The sequence below is a fragment of the Hemitrygon akajei genome, chromosome 14 (assembly GCF_048418815.1).
Source record: "Hemitrygon akajei chromosome 14, sHemAka1.3, whole genome shotgun sequence".
NCBI classification, from domain to species: Eukaryota; Metazoa; Chordata; class Chondrichthyes; order Myliobatiformes; family Dasyatidae; genus Hemitrygon; species Hemitrygon akajei.
In genome coordinates this window covers 6,505,285-6,530,611 of record NC_133137.1, presented here as the reverse complement: position 1 = coordinate 6,530,611, position 25,327 = coordinate 6,505,285, and the positions used below count along the sequence as shown (strand labels likewise).

The 25,327-nt window shown below is 41.2% G+C and overlaps 1 protein-coding gene across 1 annotated transcript in view; it reads left to right on the top strand.

Moving 5' to 3' along the window:
* Nucleotides 1-14,930: 14,930 nt before the first annotated feature.
* Nucleotides 14,931-25,327, top strand: part of sppl3 (signal peptide peptidase 3) — a 182,506-nt gene continuing 172,109 nt past the window's right edge. Inside the window, exon 1 of the mRNA XM_073065430.1 lies at nucleotides 14,931-15,732. Coding sequence (XP_072921531.1) covers nucleotides 15,710-15,732 — 23 coding nt within the window. The 5' untranslated portion in view covers nucleotides 14,931-15,709. The remainder of the gene's footprint in view (nucleotides 15,733-25,327) is intronic.

The following is a 25,327-nucleotide window of genomic DNA, read 5'->3' as shown; positions in this document are numbered from 1 at the left end:
AACATACTGAAGCACAGCTTACAGTAAATGACCCAAACAAACTCAGAGCCCCAAACTGTCCTTCCAGGTGAGACAACACTTCACCTGCGAAGTGCCCATCACCTCTCTCTGGTTCCTTTCTTCCTTCTTTTTCTTCCATTATCCACTATCCTCTCCTATCAAATTCCTTCTTCTTCAGAACTTTTCCTCTTCCACCTATCCTCTCCCAGCTTCTTACTTTATACCCCCACCCTCCAATCCTTCTCCCTCACTTGGTCTCAACTATCACTTGCCAGCTTATATTCCTTACCTTTCCAACGTGCCCCTCCAGACCCCCCTGACTTTCTTATTCTGGTTTCTGCCCCCTTTCTTTCCAATCCTGATGAAAGATCACGGCCTGAAATCTGAAATGCCAACTGTTTATTCCCCTCCATAGACGCTGTCTGACTTGCAAAGTCCTCTCAACTCACCTTTTGTCATCAGAGTTGTTACTTGATACAACAAAAGAGTTGTAGACTAATCAATTTTCAGCAATTAGAGTTTAAAACATCCAGGAAAGATTCAGAATAAACTCCAGTGGTGTAGAGTTTTAGGAACAATAAGCACCAAAGTATATAACAATAACCACTTACCTTGTTTAAAATTAAATCATACAAAGTTAATTTTAAAAATTCATCTAATCCGTATTTGAATGAATCAATATATACAGTCTCCCATATCTTATTATTGGTTCTCATCACTCAGTCCTTCCACTCCTTCAATCATTCTGGTTGACCTTTCCATTTCTATTAAATAGCTTAACATCCAAACCAGGATCCACTTTTCTAAGAGCAATCACAACAGCGATTTATCCAGTGTAGAGAGGATTAACTTAATATTTCAGCTCAATGATATCTAATATGTTTTGGATAGGGAATCAAGTGACAGTTAGAACAGTACAGGAACTGGTCCTTCATCCCACCATGTCAATGCCAACTACCATTCTCATCTAACTAATTCCATCTGCCTGAACATGATCTACAACTCTTTATTCCCTGCCTGGTCAAACATCCGTCTAAATACATCTCAAACATTGCTATTCTATATGCTTCTACCACCTCCCTTCAAAGCACATACCAAGCACCTACTACTCTCTGTGTAAAAACAAAACTTGCCTTGCAAACCTCCTTTAAACTTCCTCACCCCTATGATGCCCCCCCCCCCCCCACAAACACACTCATCCTTAAAGTTATAACAACTAGTACTTGATAGTTCTGTCCTTGGGAAAGAAAACTATCTTCCCTATCCTGACGAAGGGTTTTGGCCTGAAATGTCAACAGTGCTTCTCCCTATAGATGCTGTCTGGCCTGCTGCGTTCCACCAGCATTTTGTGTGTGTTGCTTCCCTATCCATGCTTCCCATAATTTTATGAACTTCTATCAGGTCTTCCCTCAGTCTTTGATGCGCCAGAGAAAACAATGCAAATTTGTCCAACATCGCCATATAGCTAACGCGCTCCAGTGCAGGTAAAATTCTGGTGAACCTCTGGTGCACCTTCTACAAAACCACAATTGTGGTGAATTACATATACCTGTCTGGACACCCCCCCTCCCCCAGCTGACTGCTCCTGTGGCTCCTCCCACTGACCGTGGCTCCTCCCATGGACCCCGCTATAAAGGCGATTGGAGACACAGCCCCGGCCTCAGTCTCCAGGATGTAGTGTGGTGGTCAATTGCTGCTTGTTCTTTCTTCCAGCCAATAAAAGCCTATATCTTGCCTCACGTCTCCGAGAGTTATTGATGGTGCATCAACAATATCCTTCCCATAGTGTGTGAACCGAAATGCGTGCTATTCTCTAAATGTGGTCTACCGAAGTTTTATATAGTTGCAACATGACTTCCCAACGTTTTTACTCAATGCCCTGAATGATAAAAGAATGCATACCATATACTTCCTTTGCCATCTTCTTACATTGCCACTCTCAGGAAGCTATGGATTTGCGTTCTGAGATCAATGCTCCCAAAGGCCTGCCATATACATGCCTTACATATCAAACACTTCGCTAAAGCTCATGTATAGAACAACCATTACCCTTCCCTCATCAGTTATCTTTATCACCTCCTCAAAAAAACTTAGTCAAATTGATGAGACGGTACCTCCCCTTGCTGATTTCACCATCAAGATGTCCTTCTACTTGGTAAAAGCTGGTGCAAATTAGTCACTAAGAACATCACCCACTTCCTCTGAACCTACATAAATACACCCAGTGGCCACTTTATCAGGTATACCTCTACACCTGTTTGTTAATGCAAAAATCTTATCAGCCAATCCTGTGGTAGCAGCTCAATGCATAAAAGCATGCAGACATGGTCAAGAGGTTTAGTTGTACAGACTATACTTCAGAATGGGGAAGAAATGTCATCTGACTGACTTTGACCGTGGAATGATTGTTGGTGCCAGTCAGGGTGGTTTGAGTATCTCAGAAACTGCTGATCTCCTGGGATTTCCATATACAACAATCTCTAGAATTTACAGAGCACAGTGTGAACAACAAAGATAAACATGCAGTGAGTGGCAGTTCTGTGGGAGAAAATGCCTTGTTAGTGAGAGGTGATATGAGAATTGTCAGACTGGTTCAAGCTGACAGGAAGGCAACAGTAACTCAAATAACCATGCATTACAACAGTGGTGCTCAGAAAAGCATCTCGGAACACACACCTCAAACCTTGAAGAGAATGGGCTACAGCAGCAGAAAATCATGAACATACACTCAGTGGCCAATTTATTTGGTACAGGAGACACCTAATAAAGTGGCCACTGTGTTTATTTCTTCCTTTGTCCTTGAGTGGACCTGTCCTTTCCCTTGCTACCCTTCTGCACCAGTATACATTTAAAATGCCTTAGGGATTCTCCTTATGCATACTTTTCAAGGTAATTTCCTGGCCTGCTTTATCACTCTTAAGCTTTTTATTTAAATTCCTTTGTGCTTCCTTTTTTATTCCTCAAGAGCTTCCAGCAGCCTAAAGGTATGCTTCCTTTTTCTTTTTATCTACACCTACCATATCTTTTGTATATCCAGGGTTCCTGCAGCTTGCAATCCTCAACCTTCATCCTAACATTCTGGTCCTGAACTCTGAACAGCAGACCTTTGCCAGATGTAGGTTTACCTCTAAACAGTCGCTCCCAAACTACTTTCCCAAGTTTCTGCTTAACATGGTGGTAATTAACCTTCCCCCAGTTTAGCAATTTCACCCAAGGACCAGTCCCATCTTTATCCATAACCAACTTAAAACCCACGGAATTGTGAGCACTGTTCACAAAATGCTCCCCATCCAAAACTTCAATCACCTGGCCGGCGTCATTCTCCAATCAAGGTCTAGTATGGTCACTTCCTCAGTTGGCCCAAAATGTCAATTGTTGTTTATTTTCCTCTAAAGATGCTGCCTGACCAGCTGAATTCCTCTAACATTTTATGTGGGTTGCTCGGCATCTCTGAGCCATTAAAGTGGAGAAAGAACGTTTAAGATGACAGTGAGAATCTTGTCCATGTGTGGAGAGCACATAAAAGCACAGTATAGTTGGCAAAAGAAGCTCCAAGACTGTCAACTCACCTTGACAGGCTCATTCTGCCCACGTTATCTTCTTCAACCACCTCAGAACCCACAAAACTAAAGTTGATCACATCCCTAGGAACCAACCAAGAAGAAGAGGAAATATTTATTAAAGTTAATATCAAGTGATTTTATTTTTTCCTCTAGGAATTGGTCTTTGTAAGATTCAAAATTAAGATGTGCGTTTCTGAAAGAGGTCTGGGTTAAGGTCAAAGGACAAAGGTGATTTAATTATGTCCAGGGACAAATGTGATTTAATTATGTCTGGGTTAAAGTCTGTAAACAAATGTGATTTAATTATGAATGCAGAAGCCCTGACAAGATTAACTGTTTGTGGAATCATTTAAGTCCTGAGATATGGACTATTGTTTTATAGAAACGTGTAAAAAAACAACTCCAAATATGGAATGGGAAAACACTATGTACCTCCCGAGTCAGGGAGGGGGGGTGGTAAGGAAGAAGGATAAAACCTGCTGCCCTGTAAGGTTCAGGGTTCCCTTCTCTGAGGGGGCCCAGCTCTGCAGACCTGTTAATAAACTTTGTTTCCTTGAATTTGTCTTGAAGCCATTATTCGGGAGCGTGGCTCGTTTCTGACAACTTGGGGGCTCGTCCGGGATCCACACTCCAGCCGTGAGGGGGGCAAGGAAGGACATCGGAGAAGGTGCACCCTGCCAAGTTCGGCAGTCCCTGATTCCTTGCTCGTCGCCCCGTGCGGCTTGAGCGAGTGATATCCGGCAGACTCAAGGAAACAAAGAGGGGTTGTCGAGGCAGTTGAGACAGTGAGCGATCGAGTAATTTCTGTGCACAGGACCCAGGTAAGAAATTAAATTCCTGTAGAGACGTAGTACACAAGAATCGTGGAGCTGCGGGGTTCCTGCAGGTGATTCCTCCTGTAGAGACGTAGTACACGAGAATTGTGGAACTGCGGGGTGCCTGCAGGTGATTTCTCCTGTAGAGACGTAGTACACGAGAATTGTGGAACTGCGGGGTGCCTGCAGGTGAATTCCTAGGCGATCGCGGGAATACAGGTTCCGGAATTGGACAGGAGTAACCGAGCTAGGTGGGTCACATTCAAATTAAATTCCTGCAGAGACGTAGTGCACGAGAATTGTGGAATTACGGGGTGCCTGCGGGTGGATTGGAACCGAGCAAGTCCTCAAGATGGGGAATAAGGGGTCTAAGAGAGAAAAGGGTAAAGGAAATCCAGGCGCCAATGATGAAAAATACCCCGGGGTACCCCCTGATAGTCCGTTGGGACGGATGTTAGAAAATTGGGATTACGGGAGGTGAAAAGGGAAGTCAAAGAAAAAATGATACAGTACTGTGAATTCTGGTCCCGCCAGCCGATCAAAGGGTCGGCTGTGTGGTGGCCTAAGTTCGGGTCTAGCGAGGATTGGGTACAACAAGCCCTTAATCTGTACGTGAATTCAAAACCTAACGTTAAACCCGAAGAAAGTGATTATGCCCTATGCTGGTTACCAACGACAAATAGTTATAAATTGAAAATGATAAATGAAGGGGGACAGAAAAAGAATACATGGGAGGTGCTCAACCACCTGCCGCCCCATATGTGCCCCCTACCGCTCCGCAAATCGATGACCTTGAGGCAAGGGAAAGTGAAATTGAATCGGTAGCTGCAGCTGGAGAAAATGCAGACCAGGGTGAAGAGGGAATGGAGCGTGCAAAACCGCAGGGTGTAGAAGCTAGAAGGGTGCAAACCAGGTCACAAACAGCTAAAAATCACAAAGAGGAAGTCGAACAGACCGCCAGACTATATCCTCTGAGAGAAGTGCCTATGGGAAGAGCAATTGGAGGGACGGGGTATGTTAATGTTCCCCTGACTAGCGCTGAGGTACGGAATTTTAAAAAGGAAATGAAAGGCCTATTAGAAGACCCCATGGGCCTGGCCGAACAGTTGGATCAATTCCTAGGACCCAACATTTATACCTGGGATGAAATGTACTCAATTATGGGAACCTTGTTTTCCACCCAAGAAAGACAAATGATAAGACAGGTGGCCATAGTAACGTGGGAAAAGGAAAGGCCAAACAAAGCAGAGCCACAACAGAAATTCCCTCTTGTGGACCCAGGCTGGGATAAGCAAACGGAGGGGGGCCGGAAAAATATGAGGGATATGCGAGAATTCCTAATAAAGGGGATAAGGCAGGCGGTCCCCAAAGGACACAATTTCACCAAAGCCTTCGGGAACCACCAGAACCCCGATGAGACCCCGACCGATTTCCTGGATAGGATTCCGAAAAATATGCAACAATATGCCGGGGTAGACCCAGAGACAGAGGTGGGACAACAGTTAATACGAGTGGAGTTTGTGTCTAAAGCCTGGCCAGACATTAGGAAAAAGTTGGAGAAAATAGAAGATTGGAATAGCAAGCCCTTGAGTGAATTACTCCGTGAGGCACAGAAGGTCTTTGTTAGAAGAGACGAGGAGAAACAAAAGAAAGCAGTCAGGATAATGGTCCAGACGGTCCAACAGGTGACCGCAGACAAAAGAGAAAGAAGAGAACCCTGGCCGGGACGAAGCGGTAGCCAAGACCGAAGTAGGGAACCCAAGAGGACCTCTAGATGTTTTCACTGCAACGAGGAGGGACACTTCAGGCGCGAGTGCCCCAAATACCGATGGGAAGTGCACTCGTATGCCATGATGGAAGACGAAGACCAGGGGGGTCGGGGGTTCCTACCCTTAGGGAAAAGAAACTATCGACAGGAACCCCTGGTAAATCTGAAATTAGGTCCCCAAGGGTCAGATACAACCTTTATGGTAGATTCGGGTGCCGAAAGATCTAGCGTAATCCAGATACCTCCCGGCGCCCGAACTGGAACAAAGGTAATGGGAGTATCTGGTATTGGAGGCAAAATAATACAAGTACCTGTTATAGAAAACGTGAAAATTGAACATGAGGATAGGGTAACGGGACAGGACCTACTTTTGTTACCCTCTGCGAGATTCAACCTGCTCGGGCGGGATCTGCAAGTCAGGCTAGGCATCGGGACTGTGCCCAGGAACGGAAAGATAATGGTACAGCTGTTTGCCCTCAGGGAAGAAGACGATAGGAAAATAAGCCCGGAGGTATGGTACCAGGAAGGGAACCGGGGGGGGTTTGAACGTCCCCCCTTGCAAATCTCACTATTACCTAACAGTTCGCCAGTACGGAGAAAACAGTACCCTATTTCAATGGAAGGAAGAAAAGGGCTGCAGCCGGTGATTGAGGGATTGATACCTGACGGACTACTGGAGGAATGTATGTCACCATATAATACCCCAATACTCCCGGTGCGAAAGCCAGATGGGACTTATCGGATGGTACAAGACCTGCGGGGCCTAAATGCAGTAGTCCAAACCCGATACCCGGTAGTGCCCAACCCTTACACACTGATGAGTAAGATCTCCCCTGACCATGAATGGTTCAGTGTAATAGATCTAAAAGATGCCTTCTGGAGTTGCCCGCTAGAAGAGAGCAGTCGTGACATGTTTGCGTTCGAATGGGAAAATCCTACGACGGGGCGGAAAAGACAACTCCGGTGGACGGTCCTGCCACAGGGGTTCACCGAATCACCTAACCTATTTGGGCAGGTCTTGGAGCAAGTACTAGCGGAATTCCAATGTGCTCCAGAGAGCCAACTGCTACAGTACGTGGACGACCTATTACTATCCGGGCCAACACAGGAAGGGGTGCAGGAAGACACCATCAGACTACTGAACTTTCTGGGGAAGCAGGGGCTACGGGTCTCAAAGAAAAAGTTACAATTTGTAGAAAAGGAAGTAAGGTATCTGGGACACCGGGTCAGTAAAGGACAGTGATGCATTACTCCAGATAGCTGGAATAACGGGAATGTCACTACCACGTACCAAGAAGGAGATACGCACCAGTTAATTTGCGATGCACTTGATATCGAATGGAAGTACCATACCCCGTGGCATCCCCAGAGTTCGGGACGAGTAGAAAGAATGAACAGCACCCTAAAGGCACAACTGACCAAGTTGATGTTGGAAACCAAGCTATCATGGACCAAGTGTTTGCCGATCGCTCTCCTGAGAATACGTACAGCGCCCCGCAAGGATATAGGAATATCTCCTTATGAGATGCTCTTTGGACTGCCATATTGGAATAAAATAGAGAGGTATCCCACACTACAGGGGGGTGATTTATTTGTAAAGAACAATTTACTGGCCTTGTCCCGTTCCTTTGCAGAACTGCGGAAAAAGGGTCTCTTGGCCCAGACTCCGCCGCTCGACTTTGCTTTACATCAGATCGTGCCTGGAGATTGGGTTCTGGTAAGGACCTGGAAGCCGGAGAAGTTACAGCCACAGTGGGAAGGTCCTTTCCAGGTCCTGCTAACAACAGAGGCGGCTGTACGGACAAAAGAAAAAGGGTGGACACACGCATCCAGGGTAAAAGGACCGGTGAAGCCCGAAAGCCGCACTGAGTGGACCTGTGTTCCCGGTGAAGAACCGTTGGTGGTGAAGCTAAAAAGGCAGCAAAAATGAACTCTATGTGGACTGTAACATTATTGACTGTAATATATTTGATTCTATATGTCGGGGAAATTGAAGGGAAATGTGACAAGTGCAGAACCGTGGTACGAGTGGGGCAGAGGGTGTTCCCAGGATCCTTCGTATCCCACTCGCATGTAAACGACCGTTGTTATGATAAAAGCAGAAGAGTGTTGGGAAAATGGTAAGCCGTACTATCAGGTCTATAATAAAGGCGGTTGGTGGCGAACAGTATTCTGGATGGTGGGAGGTGGATTAATGAGTTTGATGCGTTTACCCTGCCTCATTCCCTGTGTAGAAGCACTAATAAGACGAAGTGTGTCACAACTTCAGGCAATAGCAATACCTCAGCACGGCACTGGCATTGGAGCTGTTGGCAAAACAGCAGAGTCAGATGCGAACAGCAATATACCAGAACAGGCTGGCTGTGGATTACCTATTGGCCTCTGAAGGCGGAGTATGTGGGAAGTTCAATCTTACAAACTGTTGCCTTAAGATAGACGACAGTGGAAAGGCCGTGTTAAAAATATCCGACAAAATTCGGAAACTGGCCCACGTGCCAGTACAAAACTGGAGATCCCTGGGGAACATGAGTTGGCTAGACGGGCTACTGGGAGGTAGTTGGTGGCGCACCGCTCTCCTAGTAGCAGGCGGGGGTCTAATGATTCTCTTACTTTTGCCGTGTGTGATTCCTTGTATACGAACACTGATCAGGCGCAGTATATTCCAGCTCCAGGCAGTAGCGATACCCCAACATGGGACAAATGAGCTAAAGATTATGCTATTAAAGAAGAAAGTTGACCCTCACGGGGAGGCGGAGGAGGGGTGGTGGGCCCCCAGGGAGTGAGAGAAATGCTAGCTGAAACGCACATCTTAAAAAGAATAAGGGTGGTATTGTAAGATTCAAAATTAAGATGTGCGTTTCTGAAAGAGGTCTGGGTTAAGGTCAAAGGACAAAGGTGATTTAATTATGTCCGGGGACAAATGTGATTTAATTATGTCTGGGTTAAAGTCTGTAAACAAATGTGATTTAATTATGAATGCAGAAGCCCTGACAAGATTAACTGTTTGTGGAATCATTGAAGTCCTGAGATATGGACTATTGTTTTATAGAAACGTGTAAAAAAACAACTCCAAATATGGAATGGGAAAACACTATGTACCTCCCGAGTCAGGGAGGAGGGGTGGTAAGGAAGAAGGAAAAAACCTGCTGCCCTGTAAGGTTCAGGGTTCCCTTCTCTGAGGGGGCCCAGCTCTGCAGACCTGTTAATAAACTTTGTTTCCTTGAATTTGTCTTGAAGCCATTATTCGGGAGCGTGGCTCGTTTCTGACAGTCTTTAAAGAAAAATCAATGTAATGATGAAGTCCAAATGAAGGGTCTCGACTATCCATTTCCCTCCAAAGATGACACCTGACCCTCTGAATTCTCCCAACTTTGTGTGTATTGTTAAAGATTCCAGTATCTGCAGTTGCTTTTGTCTCAAAGTGATGATAGGTCAGGCAGAGATCAGTTTCCATTTACCTCTAAATTTAAAACTTTAGGTGAGGAAACCCCTGAATTAAATGACTAGATGTCATCATAGGCTTTTAAAAAGTTAGTGTTATTTGTTACTAAATGTCATACCTGGAAAGTGATGGCACACTCTAAATACATGTCTCTTGTGAGATTGTCAACACTGCTAGATTATTTGAAATTTTATATCACATATATATCAGTAGTAACCAAAATATAATTCTGCTTTTGTGGTTAGATTTGCAACTTTTAAAGAACAAACTTCTCAGGATAATATTCTTACTCTAGGAAAGTTGTTCCTTTAAAGTTACAATTCTTGCCTCAAATTTTAATAAACAAAGCAGGTAAGTTATGGTGAATTGAAATGCAAAACATTACTGCAAAAATAATGTACTTGCCATCAAGAGAGTACAGCAAAAATTCATTAGAATGGCTCCAGGCATGACAAGTTTCCATCTGAGCAGAAACTGAGGAGACTAGGTCTGTCTTCTTCATTGTTTAGACTGAGAGATGATCAAAACTTGGGTAAATTCCTAAATGATTTAAAATGCTAGGTGTAAGGGGAATCCTTCTGCTGACCACGGATTCTAGAATTCATGATTTGAGAAGAAAGGGTATGTCCTTTAGGATTAAGCAAAGGACGATTTTTTCCCACTCAAGAGAGTGTTGAACATGTGAAATTCTTTACCCAGATTGGCCGTAGAAGCCCAATTGTTACGTTTCTTTAAAGCAAAGATTGATATATTTCTAGAATCAAGGGATTTTAAAGGAATCAACAGATATGGTGATCATGCTGAAAAATGGCACTTTAAAAAATTAACCATAATCTTGAAGCACAGTAGAGCAAGGCCAACTCCTACTCCTACTTCTTACATTTCACATATTAAAATCTCAAGCCTAATTGGTTCAAAGAAAGCTTTAGAGAAAACAACAGCTTCAGTGTGGGAGAAGCTCCTCAAGGCTCTTCACAGGATTGTATTAAAATAAAATAAAATTCCCACTGACATACACAAAACAGTATCAGGGCTGATGACAAAATATTTGGTCAGGGATAGATTTTGAGGATCTCTTTAAAAGAGACAAGAGCAGATTTGGGAAGGAATTTCATAATGTAATGCATTGATAGCTAAAGCCAAGACCAATTAAGTTCAAAAGTTCTGAATTCAAGGCACTTGGACTGCAGGAGCCTATGGAGATAGGGAGGGGTGAAACCCTGGAGAGATTTGAACAAAAGGAAGAAAATATTTGAAATTACGGCTTTGATAAACCGAGAATTAGTGTCGATCAGCAAGAAGAGAACATAACTTACTGCGAATCATGGCTTAGGTACGAGAGTTTTCAATGACCTCAACATTATGGAGGGTAGAAGAGGAGAAAATGGCCAGAAGTGAATTTGATGTAAAGCTGAAACTCAACTTGGAATAAATTAGACATCAAGGCTACAAGCAGACTGGTTTGATTTCAGACAATAAGCAGGGAGAGGTTAGAGTTGGTGAAAAGTGAATGGTTTGTGACATGTATCAAGGATGGTAGCTTCACCTTTCCCAATGTTTGTGCAAAAGAAATTTTACCTCATCAGACTCAATGCCTCTCAAAGCCATCAGCGAAACATACAAAAAAATCTAGGAACAAGCAGGTACTGTTGAAAAGTAACAGTATTATAAAATGTAAATCACTAAAAAATTAAAACACTGAGAAAACATATTTAAGATCAATTAAGCTTATTTAAATTAACTGACATATAAAATAAACTTTACTTGCCATTCTCTGAGCAGCCATTTCTTCATACTGGTTCCAGCGGGGCTCCTGCACATGGAATATTCAGATACACCAGCTTAAGCTTAGGAACCTGAGGACATTTATCAGCACTGCAAAACTATCTAAGACCAACACTTAACAGAAGTAGAAGGCTGAACATTATCCCATACTAGAAGTTCTGAGCTTCTAACCAATTAAGTGCTTAGAACCCAATAGATTTGAGAGGCCTTTCAGCATAAGATCCAGCCCATTAAAGTCAATTTGCAATGTAAAATGAAAGCTAATGGGGCAAATGCTCCATACTTCACTGGAGCAGAGTGTCTCACAGCATTCCTATGATGTCGAAAACTTTTCCTTGCATTTCAGATTTCAAAAATGCTGTGTAAATTACATAAAAATGCTTGAGAAACTCAGCAGGTCAGGTAGCATCTATTGTGGGGAATAAGCAGTCAATGTTTTGGGCTGAGACCCTTCATTGGGACTGTAAATGAACAGGGAAGAAACCAGAAAGAAGGTAGAGGAGGGGAAGGAAGACAGGCTCGTACAAGATTGCTTATTCCTCTGCTGCCTGACCTGCTGAGTTCCTCCAGCATTTTTGTGTATTGCTCTGGATTTCCAGCATCTACAGAATCTGTTGTGTTTATAATTTGCAGTGCAAATTGTTGAAACTGAAAATTGATAAAGGTGTGGAGAGGTCAATGGGGTGATAGGCACTGTGCTGGATGATGGGATTAATTTTAACCTCCTTAATCAATGAGACTTAATGTTAGAGAAAGAACACATATTACAGAATGTAACACAGTGAATTATGTGCGGAAAGGGAAACATAAGAAGCTGTGAGAATAGATTAACTGTGTCATAAACAGATACTATTTTTTTAAATATAACTTAAAATTTTAAAAACATTTAGAAATAATTTGCTACCTACAGCATGACTCTTTAGATGTCTTAACTGTTTCCTCTCTGGCAAAATGGAGTTGGGTGGCAGTAAAAAAAAATCAACAATAATAAGCTCCTTAAATTGTGAAATCCCAGCTTTATTTCTCTATAGCTAGTCGTTGATTTGCCAACTAACAACTTTTAAGGTATTCATAAACTGGTCAAAGTTGAATGCACAGCCATGAAACTCATGGTGCAGTTGGTTGAAATAATGTCACCTGAGTAACAAACATTTAAACGACCTATATTTTGTGGCATTGTGGCAATGCATTTTGGACAACCTGATGGTAAAAGATGCTATGTAAATGCTAAAGTTTCTTTCTGAAACTTTTTGAAGAAATGATTGGCATGGGGTCTTTTGTTTATATACAGAAAGTGAGACTTGTAACACAGTTTATTGTTACTTTACCTCAGATAAGATAGCTGATATTTTTCTTTTACATAATAATAACAGCAAGTTCCATAAACTCCAATTGATTTGCCAGCAAATTCTCAGTGAGTCACAATCCTGCATGATGGAAAACCTGTGCCATCTATTGGGAGGCCTATAGATTACCAACAGAAGTTGAGGTATCAGCAGATTGTTTTATCAGTGGCAGCTGCTATTAGAACAATTGTTCTTTTCTTTCAATATATATCTATAAATATTCTACATTTTCATTTGAATATTTATGGGTTAGCAAATATTCAGAAGAACATGTTCCACAACCAGAATAAATACACTGTGACTAAAACTAAGCATAACCTACAGGGAGGGGTTCACATAGGTTATTTTGATTACTTTTGGCAGGAGCAAGGTACAAATAAAACCAAAACGGATTGAAATCATCTAATAAAATTTAGAAATGTAAAGCATTATAAAAATAAAATTAGATTTCAGGAATAGCTTCTTCCCATCATCAGATTTCTGAATGGATAATGAACCCATGTCCACTTACTCACTATTTTGTTTGTTTTCTTTCTGCACTACTTAGATATATTTATATTTTTTATTATGTATTGCAATGTCCAGCTTCAGGAAAACAACAATTTTCACTACATATGCCAGCGATATTAAACCTGATCACCAACAAGCGACAATCTGCAGTAGCCGGAAATCCAAGCAACACCCTCTCAGCCCGAAATGTCAACTGTACACTTTTCCATAGATGTTGCCTGGTCTGCTGAGCTCCTTCAGCATTTTGTGTGTGATATTAAACCTGGTTCTGAGATTTGTATCATCTTTCTCATTCCTATCACGTGAACCAATGCTCCAAATGGCAATGTAATTTGAGCCATGAATGTCTTTATGGCATTGCATGACTAGAAGCTCTTCAGGACTATCATCAACATCTTACTATTCTATAGTAACTTTCATGCAGTAGACCAAAATCTTTATAAGTTGTCAGTTCTTTTACAAGGAATTGTCAAATGTAAACTGGAGGAGTATCCAATTGTATTTGTGAATTGAACAGGAAATTAGCAAAAATAGTTTAATCAGAGAAGTGGGAGGTAATGCATTTGGGGAGGAAGAACAGAACAAGAGAATACAAAATTAGTGTGAGAATTTGCAGAACATCAAAAAAATGATAATGATTATACAGATTAGGGGTAGGAGGGGCACGTTACCCGGATTGGAAAATTGTAGCTGCAAGAGATGGGTTAAGCTAGGGTTGTCTTCTTTGGAACAAACTTAATTATTTATTGCCTGTTATGTATTGGCATTTAGGGCAGGAATGAAGGTCCTCCGTCTCTAGCAATGTTCAGGGCTTCCTTCCTCAGTTTTCACTACTGTCAGTCATGCAAGTCCCGGATGGAGACTCAGGAATACCATCACACTCAGATGTAGAAGAATTATTCATTGCTGTTTCTGTAACAATTTTGTTTTACCAGTCAAGATTGTTAGCTCTGAGCTGAACCCCCTATCCTGGAGGACTGGTGCATCACTTAGTCTGTTCTCTACTCTTTGACCTGTTTGGAATGGGTGACCCTGCCAAACCTCCAAACCATGACAAGGTTGTGGTCCCCCGGAGGAGTGGGACATAGGCAATTGAATAAAATAAATACAAAGGACTCATTTTACTTAGCAGAGGGATCAAAACCAGAAGGCATTCATTTAAAGTGATTGGCAGTAAAAGGAACCTTTAAAGAGAAGAAAATGTATTTTTCCTTCATCAAGAGGATAAAGTCAGTTTGGTCAAACTCTCTGTCTGAAACGGGGTAGAAGGAGAAATTGTCATCACTTTAAAGAAGTGCTTCAATGGTTACTTGAACACGTATGGAGCCAGGAATTCTCGGCTCGAAGAGAGACAAGGAGACTGTAGAAGGAACCCAGAACGACAAACTGCCGGAGGAACTCATTGAGTCTATCAGCGGGGGCGGGAGGATCTGTCAACCTTTTTGATAGAAATTCTGCATCAAATTTAAGGTGGAATTAAGCACAGTAGCTCTTTTACAACCAAGGAGGGCTGAATGGCCTCAATGAGTGCAAATTTTTACAGACCCTGAAAGCCCATTGAACAAAACGAGCCACATCGGGACAAATCAAAACCATTTGTTCGAAGGAGATCAACTACTACTCTTTTGACGATCGCAGAAGCCCTTTATTTGAGGACCGGAGGGGACAGAGGCGTAGAGTAATGTCAAAGCCCTCGCTGCGGCTCGTTGAATGCGCTTGCGTAGGGCGCAGTGAAAACAAACGAGGGAAGCTGCGATTCGGGGGCTTTTCTTTTGCCCGACATTTCCCTGAATTTTCCCTCAGAGCGACTCGGGAGGAGCGGCAGCGGCGCCTGATGGACGACGCGGGCCCCTTGGGTGACACCCACTCGGAGTGAGAAGGGGGCGGGAGCCGGTACGGGAGGCTGGACCGGGACACGACCATGACTTGGTGAAAGAGAAAGCGAGCGAGCGAGCGAGCGTCCTGTGTGTGCAAACACTGACCGGCATCCGCGTCTGCGAAGGGGGAGAAAAGGTCTTTCTTTCTGGGAGACGGGGGGAAAAAAACCACATCTTTTAAGCGGCGAAGAGGAGAGAGGGCGAAAAAAGGCGGAAAACACAGCCACTTATCGGGGTGTCTGGAGACGGTGATCTTCGGAGGTTTAACCTCATATTACATTTCGCAAAAAAAATATTTTACGTTCTGTGTCGCCGAAGACGACGAAGAGGAGAGAAAGATATTTTTTCTTTGCCCCCTCTGGTGCACAATGAAGGCGCCTGTCCGCCATGTTACAATGATGGCCAGGAATTGACTGGATATTTTAACATGTTTGTTTTTAATCTGCACTAATATTTGAAAATATTCCCGTCGACTTTAATCTCGCCCGCCCTGGAGGGAGGGAGGAAAAGGAAGGAGGGAGGGAAGCGAGCCTGAGTTTGCAGCCGCCGCCGCCGCCACCGCCGCTTTGTGCCTCCACTCACCCTCTCACACTCGGCGCTGCCATGGCGGAGCAGGCGTACTCCTGGTGAGTGAATCTCCGAGCCCTGCACTGGGTTTTCCTGATCCCTTTTTGCTGGCGCGGAAGGGTTCGGCCATCTCGATTTGTTGTGGGCGGGGTGGGCGGTTTGTTTTCATTGTAGGCCGAGGCGGCCTCGGCCTCGCAGTTTGCTAGGGCCCGGGGTGGGGAGGCATTCTTTGCATCTCCGGCGACTGGAGGGCGCTCTGGTGCCGACTGCAGCTGCCTCCGACCTCCGCAGTGTTTCTCTGGGATCTAAGTGAATGACGGACGGCGCAGCCTTCGCGGCTGCATTACTTTGTATGGAAACACAAGCTCTGGGTGCATGCATCCTGGGGCCAGGAGCAGCGAATCAATGACATTTTTTAATCCGAATTTGTAGAATCCGCCTGTAGTGATAGTGGATGTTATGACTCCGTGCAATTTAGATGTCAACACAGATGAAAATCAGACATGTCAAGTAATGCTCAGGATAATCAATAAACGATTCTGCATTTTTAAGAATTTTTAACACTGATGTTGTTCAGGCCTACTCAACCAGCGGCTAATTGTTTCCGACATTTGCTTTTTAAAAAAAAAGCCGCACAACAAATATTATGGTATGTAGTATTCACTTCCTAGGATTAGGGATGATAGCTCGACCACAAGTGGGTTAGTGAGCATTATATTCCGTACACTTTGTTGTGGTAACTAGTACTGATAAAAAATTCAACACTGCAGAAATGACATTTTACAAACTGGCAGAATTCACGGTTGCCTTGATAATATGTTGAAGGGGGAGGGGTAAATGGATTGCATAAGGACAGTATATGAATACATTTTTAAAAGCTTTCTGGATTATCCTCTATGAAGGCAAGGATTTTTTTTGTAGTTTATTCAATCTGATCTAGTAATGTATATTGAAAGAATTTACTAAAATTGGTATGTTCAAATCGTTGGACTTGTTTAGCGTGTAACATGATCATTTGGACTCCATTGGCGCTAGTTTTCATTGTATCTTGGGCGCAGTGAAATCTTTAGTTATAGGCTTTGCGATGTTTTTAAGTGCAGCTAACATTCAGCATGCCTTTGAACTCCCATTGTAGAAAATAATTATGTATAATTATATTATCCAATGCTTTGAGTTGAGATTAAATGACCTGAGAATGTTGGAAGAGCAATCTATTTTGTGTGTTTCTCAAATAGCAGTTTTCCTAAGCCACAAGAAGGATTTAATGATTGCACAATAGTTTCATCTTGTATTGCTTTTAGAATCAGTACTTCATATTTATGTTCCATAACTCAAAATGCCCATGGTAGTAGTCCAAGTTGGAAGAATGGTATTGTACTACTGATTTTGCAGTTCAACTGGATTGATAGATTAAGTAATTTCCAGCTATCCAATGTGAAGAGCTGCTGGGCCAGGCAAGAAAGGGGTCTCTAATTATACTGCCATATTGACTTAAGGTGTTCATTGTAAGAAAAGGGTGGTGTCAGCTAAGTCAAGGGAAGGACAAAGTAAGTTGTGTTTATTGTTTTCAATGCCCCATATTAGTCATATTCATAATAGCCTGTGAAGAAATGTTCTTCTTTAGTTTGATACATTGATGTTTTATTTTGAAGTTTTCCTATTCATAAAAATACTGCAAAATTTAATTGTAAATCTCCACTATTAAGTTACGAGACTTTAGTAATGTAGCACATCATTTAACAAATCTTCATTTTAGTAGCAGCTGATGACAGTGGTTGAGCTTTGCTCCTGTAGTTTGAAATCCTGAATTGGATATTCCATTCTACTCCATGTACTTTAGGGGCTTTATTTGTTGCTACTTGGTCTTCTATGGACAAATCTGATGCTCCTGTTTTCAAGCATAGAAAAGTAGTTCAGATTTCCTATTGAGCTATGGTTATATGCCATGCTTGTAGCTCAAATTTTAATGTTTATCTTGCTCTACTCCACTCTACAAAACATCACATTTTATGTTGGGAATTAAAATCCATATTTTAGCATCTGATGTTGAAGGGATTATTTGGAGTCTTAATGCTCAGTAACCAAATATGGCCAACTCCAATTTAACTTCATTGAGGCAGCAAGGGCATTTTAGAAATAAAGTATGTTTTGTATAAATTTACTACTTCAGCAGCATATTAAATGGTCTCTCTATAATTTGAATTTAGCTGAAACTAGAATTGTAATTGAAGCATAATTGGTCTTGGTAAGTATCTTTATGCTAATTTGGCTATGCTACTTCTGTATTTTAGGAGCTATTGACATTTTTGTAGGTGGTGCATATCATTTGGATTTTTAGGTTCATAAAATCCTTATTTTTCAGTGTTTTAAATCTTTCATATCTATTTGCAATGAGTTGTTGCGATGGAACACTGTCACTGCCTTTGGGCTAAACAAAGTAGTAATCACTGAATGAACTTGTTACATGCAATTGAACTTCAGTAAAATGATTAAAAGGATATTTTGAAGGCCAAATGAAAATATTGATTACTGCATATATATGACAGAAATTGTCTCTGTAATGGACCAAGCAAATTAATGAGTGATATAAATCATTTGGGTAGTCCTAGCTTGTTAAAACATTTTAGACATGCATAAGTTGATAGGAATGCAAGCATTGAGAGTCGTTAATCATGATGTGGGGAGGTACCAGTAGATTAAGATATGGTTACCATAGTATTAATTTTCAAGCTCTTAGGCATTCTAGGTTTTTTCTTTTGGTTAAACTAATTATAGTTAATTTATGCCTAATAATAAACTTCGTAATATCCTAGCAGTTGGGTCCTGTATCATTTGGAATGTAGGAGATTGAGAAGTGACTTTATATAACCTAGAACAGTGTAGCATGGGAACAAGCTCTTAGAATAATAATATTTCAAGGACATTTCAATAGGTACATGGAAAGGAGTGGCTCAGAACTTGTTTGGTGGGCAGTGTGGTTGGTGTGGATCAGTGAGACTGAAGGGCCTTTTGCCATGTTGTGTTACTTTGTGACTTTACATTGTAAGTAATTTACAAGAGGATTTTGTCCTTTCAGTTTGTCTTGTGAAGAAATTGCATCGACTAGTGAAACCTATGATTTGGTAAACTGAAAATTTAACTGAAAGTTAATTGTATATATGTGTGTGGTTAAGTAATTGCCTAAATCTGCATGCAAGAAGGCAAGTATTACATACATCCACAAGGGTTGTTGAAATATCAGAAAATGAGCATTACAGTTTTAATTTCAGATTTCTAGCATCCCCAGTATTTTCAGTAAATTTAGATTGAGATTCTGCTTCCTGCCATTCAGAGGTAAAGATCCTTTTTTGGGGGGCCAGGTCTACCCCGTCCACTGATAGTTAAAGGAGCAACAGCTGCCCCTTGTCTTAGTTTCCACTTTGAAGGTGGAACTACCTGTGGAGTGAATTCCAAGTTCAAGGTAAGCTTATTATCCAAGCATGTATATGTCACCATATACTACCTTAAGATTCATTTTCTTGTAGGTATTCACAGTAGAACAGAGAAATATAATAGTCAATGTGAAAACTACAGATAAGCAAAGACTGACGAGAAACAACCAATTTGCAAAAGAAGACAGTGTGCAAATAAAAATATATAAGTTGTAAGGTCCTTAAAGTGAACCCATAGGTAATGGAATCAGTTTAAAGATAAGGTGAATTAAGTTATCCATGCTAGTTCGGGGGCCAAGTGGTTGAAGGGTAATAACTGTGCCTGAACCTCACACCAAGCCAGCCACTTTCCAAGTGCCCATGTTCCAACTAGCCTAGCTCTTTGCCATGTCTCAGGGAACTAGAATCTCCTATTTTGTTTTTTTTGTATCAGCAGCCAGACTGATATATTTTTATATACTAACTTCATCACTGGTAGTGGAAGTTCTCTGGATGTGAGGGATTCTGAGAAGCATTTGGATCAATGACTGAAAGTGAATTTTCTGAATATCATTTGCCCAAGAAAACTACCCAATAATTAATGCAAACATTGGCCCTAATTTTTCATATCTTAATTTGTTTTAAAATTCCTGTTTTCCTGTATGATTGAAATGACATTCCCTGCAATGCTTCTTGACTATGTCCCCATTTTTTGAAAGGTTTTCATGCTTTCTTTTCCCTCCCATCATCCAGCCCCAAATAAGACACAACCAAGAAATGTTTGTACATGGTTTTTTTTAAACCAATCACTTATGAAGTGAAGGAAGTTGCATCATCGGTAAGGCTTGCGTGACTTCCCCTTCTCAATAGTGTGACCAACTTGATGTACAATTTGCCATAGGCTCAGTATGGGTGAATTTGATCAGGAGTTCAGCAAGATCATTGATATTTCCTGGACAGCCTAATTAGTGAGTGTGAGTAGACATCAGGTCAAAGTCAAAATAAATGTATTTTCTTGCAAGCATTCACAGTAGAACAGAGAAAAATACCATAGAATCAATTAAAAACAAAGACTGACAACCAATGTGAAAAGAAAACGAACCATGCAAATAAAAAGATAAGTAAATAAATTATACTGAGGTCATGAGGCCTTGAAAGTAAGTCCATAGGTTGTGAGTTGAGGTGAATTGTTATCCACTCACCTCAAGCCTAACTGGTGAGACCACTAGTCAAACTAGTGAGGGGTGATTAGATGTCAGGTTAATTGGTTCTTGTCCTATCACCCTTTCACCTTGCACTATCTCCCTCTTTATGCCATTTAATCACAGCTGTCTTCCACTTTCTTGCAACCCCTAACCAACATCACTACCACTCTCTACATACTAAAGCTTATTTATGATGAAAGGTCACAGATGAGAAGTGTTGACTCGTGTTTCTCTCTTCTGTCTTGCAGAATGTAAAAATTGTCATCTCTTGCCCATTTGGATATATTTTTTTCTTATTTATGATTCGTGAGGATATTTAAATTTTTGAATTATTTAGCCATAACCTTTCAAGTTTAAGATAAGCTACTGTGGTTTGTTATCTTGAACTGTAAGTGCAAAATCAATTTCCCATTTATGTCTGTGGAGGCCAAGTCATCGGGTATATTTAAAGCAGAGGTTGATGGTTTCTTGATTAGCAAAGGCACCAAAAATGATGGGGTTAAGAGTGATAATAAATCAGCCATAATGAAATGGCAGAGCAGACTTGGTTGGCCAAGGCCTGATTCTGCTCCCAAGCCTTATGGTCAAAAGTCATTGTTTTTTTTCATACAATTCAGTAGTGTAGGACTATAATGCTGTCACTGAATCAGCAGCCTGAGTCCTGGACCATTGATCCAGAGATGTCATATGACAGCTGGGAATTTAAATTCAAGTAAATAAAACTGGAACTAAGGGCCATCACTAATGTAGTAGAGTGAAGCTACCATTTTGTAATTTTAAAAACTCCAGATGATTCATTGCTAACCTTCAAGAAGGAAACATGCTATCCATACCCACTTTAATAGTGTGCCACTCCAGACACCCTGAGTTGAAATTTAACTTCCTCCTTGGTTCTTGGGGAATTCAGTATGAGGAATACATGCTGACCATGCCAGTGATGTTCATGTTATTAGAACGAATAATCTTTTAAAAAAACCTTGAATAGCAGAGACAACGTGCATAGTTCCCTGAAGGTGGAGTCTCATGTAGATAGGGTGGTAAAGAAGGCTTTTGGAACGCTGGCCTTTATAAATCAGAGCATTGAGTACAGAAGTTGGGATGTAATGTTAAAATTGTACAAGGCATTGGTAAGGCCAAATTTGGAATATTGTGTACAGTTCTGGTCACCGAATTATAGGAAAGATATCAATAAATTAGAGAGAGTGCAGAGACGATTTACTAGGATGTTACCTGGGTTTCAGCACTTAAGCTACAGAGAAAGGTTGAACAAGTTAGGTCTCTATTCATTAGAGCGTAGAAGGTTGAGGGGGGATTTGATCGAGGTATTTAAAATGTTGAGAGGGATAGATAGAGTTGACGTGAATAGGCTGTTTCCATTGAGAGTAGGGGAGATTCAAACGAGAGGATATGATTTGAGAGTTAGGGGGCAAAAGTTTAAGGGAAACACGGGGGGGGTATTTCTTTACTCAGAGAGTGATAGCTGTGTGGAATGAGCTTCCTGTAGAAGTAGTAGAGGCCAGTTCAGTTGTGTCATTTAAGGTAAAATTGGATAGGTATATGGACAGGAAAGGAGTGGAGGGTTATGGGCTGAGTGCGGGTAGGTGGGACTAGGTGAGATTAAGAGTTCGGCACGGACTAGGAGGGCCGGAATGGCCTGTTTCCATGCTGTGATTGTTATATGGTTATATGGTTAACTGGTAAACAGAAGAGATCCCAATCACCCCATGTGCACCCACTGACAGTGGTAAATATCTGACACCATAACAATTTGAAACTGCATGTTTTGTGACCAGTCTGTTAAGTTTAATGTACGGTCACTATCCCAACCTTTCACCAATGTATGTCTACTGAGGTTAAAAGGTATTGTGCAATAGTTATCATAACTCTGCGACTACATGTCTGCTGGAATTATTATGTTAGGCACCAAAGAGTTTATTGACCATGAATTTTTTAAAGTTGCATGTGAACTGTGAAAAAGTTTGTGGTTTTTGTGGTTTGGACATTGCCTAACCTAACCACTTTTTGCCTCTAACAATACGTTTCTCTGCTGTTTCTCTGCTCGCCTATTATTTTCTACTCATCTGGCCTAACAAATTAGATATTTGCAATCCTGTTGTGATCAGTACCTCTGCTGAGTCTTTGGTCTACATATCTAATCTCTGATTTATTTCCCCTACTTCTACCATTGAGGTTAAAATCTTAAAACTGCAATTTTATTTAAAGAAAATGTCAATCTTGGCATTATTGACAAAAACAACAAGCAGCAGATGCTGGGCATGTGAAATAAAAACAGAAAATGCTGCAACTACTCAGCGGGTGTAATGTTGCTTGACCTGCTGAGTGTTTCCTGCATTTTCTGATTTTATCTTGTTGATTAAAACTTAGAAATATCCTCTGCAAAAGCCTTGGATCTTAGCTTGCATTTCACATTGTATCTAAAAATAATAATCCCAAAGATCACTTTCTTGAAGTGGAAGGCTTTAATAGCTCTCAAATGAAAATATTTTGGTGTATTTTTTTCAGTTATTTACATTTTTGCCCTTTAAAAAATACTCAGGAAACAGTTTATTCTACTGAAGAGAATGGGAAGGCAAGAAGAAATTTGTATCCAGATTCCCCCCTCTTCAAAGAACTCCCGTGTGTTAACTAGTTTGAACTATACACTTGTGTGCCTCTTCCTGAAATTTATCTGGATTTATTACATGATTATTAGTACCCTGGCTTCACCACCACGTTCGTATTGTGTGTGCGTGAAGTAGAAAATAGGTTGTAAATTTTTTCACACACTATAATGATATTTCCTTGCATCACAAGTGATTTATGCATGCTAACCAACAGGTTTTTTTTAAGTGAACTTTGTAGTATATGCCAACACACAAAAAGCTGGTGGAGGGTCAAAATGAATGGTTGAGTGCCTGTTCCTTCTATAGATGTTGCCAGACCTGCTGAGTTTTTCCAGCTTTTTATGTGTTGCCTCAGATTCCAGCACCTCTAAACTCTGTCTCTATTTTGCAGTATACAGCATTGTTTTTCTTGGTCTATTTTTGTATATAGATTAGTTGAACTTTTAAAAATCAAAACTCAGAAAAAAAATTGGTTTTTCTACCATTTAACATTAAAGTAACAGCTATTTTATAAATAGCTCAATTTTAAAGAAAAGTATTATTTTTACACTGAATTTTCTGCTGCTGTTTGTGGTTTTTCGATTGTAAAATTAGTTCAAAATGCACAACATTCTTGCCAGTCCTCCACTCTTAACCAGTCTTTCTATTCTAGCTTCTTGTGTGCTAGCTCTAGCTTCTCTTCAGCATCCTTCCATTTATGCAAATAGTATTGTTCCCCTGCAATAATTACTACATCGTTAGACTTCGCTTCCAAGTAGTTCATTGGTTGTAAAGTGCTTTTGGATATCCAGTGACAATATAGACAAAAGCGTTACGTTTTCAACTATTTGCAATGTTGGTTTCAGCTTCCAAGGACTTCTGGGTTTGAAATTCATTCTGAACTACCGTAGATTCCGGACTACAGAGCGCACCTGATTAAAAGCCGCTGGCTCTAATTTTAGAAATAAAATCAATTTTTTAATTGTACAGGCCGCACCGGATTTTCGGCCGCAGGTGTCCCACGTTGTAATATGAGATATTTACACAGAAAGATATTACACGTGAGGATTTTTTAACTTTTAATTAAATCCATATGGTAACAAAAACAAATACATATTGCAAATGCTTTTTTTCGAACCGTGCCCGTAACGCGGCTACTTTTAAATATACGTTGCGTATACTTCTTTACTGAACAACATTCCAATATCTCCTAACGACTGGTAAAAAATATATATACTGCAGCCTACCAGGAAAAGTTATTGATCGCCTTTAACTTAAAAGCAGCGTTTCGCTCAGATCCAAAGCCGCTCGCGTAATGCGCTCCCTCCCTCCGTCCCGTTTTATCGCAAACTGGCATTTTTCCCACAAGACGCGGCGAAACCGGGTGTGACGTCATAGCATTTTCTGTAGTACAGAAAACAAATATAGTTAAAACTCTTCTAACTTTAACTAGAAAATGAATTACTAAGCGAAAATATTATAAACTAAATAACTGCCATAAAGGCAGCACAATGCTTTTCTTCGAGTGTTTTCCATGTTGATGAGGGTGAGTACAAATGACTGATTTACAATAATTTAATTGTGAAAGTGCGCTTGATTTTAAGTACAATTTCATTGGACCTCTGTGAACTACTCATCAATTTTATTGGTCTACTGTTATGAGGCAAAATGTTTACGAGGCGGCATGAAAAAAATCATGTATTAGCCGCTCCGTTTTAAAGGCCGCAAAGTTCAAAGCTGTTCAAAATGTGGGAAAAAAGTAGCGGCTTAAAATCCGGAATCTACGGTATTTGTTCTACTTTAACCCACACACAGCGCTGGTGGAGCTCAGCGGATCAGTGAGCATTGACTGTTCATTTCCCTCCATGGATGCTGCCTGACCTGCTGAATTCAGATTTGTTTATCACATGTACATTGTAACTTACAATGAAATGTATCATTTGCAAGTGTCACCACACATTCCGGTGCCAACCTAACATGTCCACAATGCTCTCCAGAACGCAAAAAACAGAACGTACCAAGCAACAAAAGCAAAACGAGTCCCAGTCCTTCCTCCCTTCTTCTTACGCACCCACGTACTTGCACAGTCCTCTAAACCTAGGACATAATGTCTTCAGCCTCCAGAGGACTCGTGGATTTGCAGACACTGGGCACAGTCTTCCCCAGTGGTCTTGCAGAGATTTTCATATTTGTGCTTCGGCCATTGAACTAAGCTTCAGACCTCTGATCAGGCTGATTTATACTTTGTGTGTATGGGCTACATTGTAACCCTGATTTTACTTCTACGTCGCTACGTAACACCATCCAGCCCAAGATCTTAAAGCACAAACTAACGGAGATGGGAGTAGACTCTCACATGGTGGATTGGATAGTGGACTACTTGACAGATAGACCTCAGTATGTGCGGTTGGGAGACTGTAGGTCTGACACAGTGGT